At 41.1% G+C, this 2500-nt stretch overlaps 1 protein-coding gene across 1 annotated transcript in view; it reads left to right on the forward strand.

Moving 5' to 3' along the window:
- The window catches only part of ahctf1 (AT hook containing transcription factor 1), a 22839-nt gene that overhangs the window by 11349 nt on the left and 8990 nt on the right, over positions 1 to 2500 (forward strand). Inside the window, exons 19-24 of the mRNA XM_060880608.1 lie at positions 190 to 246; positions 489 to 635; positions 1154 to 1344; positions 1433 to 1577; positions 1779 to 1910; positions 2372 to 2500. The exon at positions 2372 to 2500 is cut by the window's right edge and continues 19 nt beyond it. Of these exons, the coding sequence (XP_060736591.1) occupies positions 190 to 246; positions 489 to 635; positions 1154 to 1344; positions 1433 to 1577; positions 1779 to 1910; positions 2372 to 2500 (801 nt within the window). The remainder of the gene's footprint in view (positions 1 to 189; positions 247 to 488; positions 636 to 1153; positions 1345 to 1432; positions 1578 to 1778; positions 1911 to 2371) is intronic.

The following is a 2500-nucleotide window of genomic DNA, read 5'->3' on the forward strand; positions in this document are numbered from 1 at the left end:
CACCACCGTCAATTATTTAAATAAGTTCTCTAATTAAGGAACTGCACACTAATCTGATATGATGTTAGTATCTACAGATAAATGAACAACATCTCATTAGATGTGTGTCTGTGGGAAACTCATTAGAATAGCAGAAAGTATTTTAATGACCAACTTTTGTTGTTATTATTTTTCTACATTTTCCCACAGGCTCTGCTGGACTTGTACCTTCTGGAAAATGTTGAAGAATCTACCAAACATGCCATTGTATCCTTCCATGTCATGTTTGTGTACGAATGATCACATTTGGGTCACTATATAATGACATAAATTATAAAGGAGCTAAGAGCTAGATGTGGCTGAGTAAAGGGTTAGAACTTTTATTTTGAGTTTTATTTAATTAAATAAATGGCATAGAGTTATTTTATTGTAGTAAAATCATATTTGTGTCTTTTAAATTGAACTAGTTGTTAGTTTTTGTGGTTTTTGAACCTTAACCAACTCTCCAGGTGATTTATTTGCTCCTGGATGTGATGTACTCGCTACCGAATAAGAGCGGAGCTTCAGTGGAATCTTTTCCCACAGCTTTCTCCATCCCCATCGGCTTAGTGAAGCTTGTACAGGGCCTGTGGTTACTCGATCACCACGACCATGAGGTATCACACTGTTTATACTGTTTTTATAGCTGTTTTGTTCTACATGTAAAAAACACACTCAGACTCAGAGATGGTGGTAAAAGTAAAGAAGTAAAGATGGAAGTTTATTTTGCTGCAGCAGAAGGCGTCTTCCTTTCAGTGTAGAGTGCAAAGCTTAGTGACTCAGCTCTCCCTTTTGTACACTGTGTGTGCTTGTGTGACCTGCTGTGTGTGTGTGTGTGTTGGTGTGTGTGTGTGCTTGTGTTTGTGACCTCTGTCACCTCAGTAAGGTCAGATCTTATCAAGCACACACACACCCACACTCCCCTTATGGAGTTCATATGGAATGGAGGTTTATGACAGGAACATGAGCCTCCTGTTCTCTCTCCCCAGTCTAACACACAGAATTTACTATGAAAACACATATAAACACATATAAGCACTTATAAGCACTCATGATATTTAACATTTCCACTACAATGTTTTTTTTCATGTAGAATTTGAAATTAATGTACGAGTTTTTTCCCTCTCTCTCTCAGAACGCTCTGGATCTTCTCCTCCACCCATCGGTCTCTTCGTGTGTGTGGGCATGGCAGCACTCTCGGGTTCTGCAGGCTCTGATGATTCAGAACAAACACAGCACAGCACTGCACTACCTGCACATGATGAAGCCCTCCATCACCTCCACCCCCCTCACCAAGCTGTGTGTGTCTGTACTGTTGCACAACAGGTACGCGCGCACGCACACACACACACACACACACACATCAAGCTTCTCATCCAGCAACTCTGTGTTCACGGTCTCATTGTGTGTGTAGGTGTTTAGTGGAGGCCTGGACCTTGTTGAGGCAGCAGGTTAATAAACTGTGTATGGACGAGCTGCTCAGATTTTTCTATGAGATGTGTCAGGAGCTGGGATTAATGAAGGAGCTCCTCAAGCTACCCCTCCGACCTGCTGAACAGGTGTGTCTGTCTGTCTGTCTGTCTGTATCTGACTGTCTGTCTGTCTGTCTGTATCTGACTGTCTGTCTGTATCTGTCAATGCCTCTCCAGCTCTCTGTCTGCTTCTCTCACTGTTTTTAAGCATCTTGGAATGTGAGCCTGGTAGACAGACAAAAATGCTATCGGTCACGTGTGTGTGTGTGTGTGTGTGTGTGTGTGTAGGAGTGTTTAGAGCGCTTCCTGCAGGAAACAGGAGGGTTTCAGAACAGAGAGCTCCTGATGGTTCACCATCTCCAGCAGGCCAACTATGTTCCTGCACTGCAGATCAACCACATGCTGAAGATGAACCTGGCTGTGAGTTTCACCTCATCACTTAAGTCATGTGTTATAAATCATAAGTGTTTACAGTAACAAGCAGCACAAGTCATTAATGATCACTAATTAATAATCACTTAAGCAGAAATATTCTTCATTTTATGATCATGAACAATTATTAAGTATTAATGTGAATGAATCAGAAATAAAGCATCATTTGTATATGTATTATTTTGTATTATTTTGCAGGCTCCCAGTTTATCATCTATTTTATTATTTTATTTAAAGGTTTATATATTATATTAAATAAAAGGTTGAAATAGTCACCAGAATATGGTTCAGTAGTTTCTTTTCTCTGATACCCCACCTGTCTGCCCCCTGACTATAATAACCCCACATCATTCCCTCACACCTCTCAGGTCATAAACAGAAAAGTTACATGATGTAGAAATGTTTGTGTTAAATAAGTGTAAAGTGAACTGACCTGTTGTGTTCTTCAGGGTGATCGAGATCCTAAGATGAAGGAAAGATCAAACACCAGGAACTCCATCATGAGTCAGTATGGGAAGGTGTTACCACGTGCTCAGCGGAAGCTGGCAATGGACCGTGCCAAGCCGTACCAGCACCCG

The sequence above is a fragment of the Tachysurus vachellii genome, chromosome 10 (assembly GCF_030014155.1).
Source record: "Tachysurus vachellii isolate PV-2020 chromosome 10, HZAU_Pvac_v1, whole genome shotgun sequence".
Lineage (NCBI taxonomy): Eukaryota > Metazoa > Chordata > Actinopteri > Siluriformes > Bagridae > Tachysurus > Tachysurus vachellii.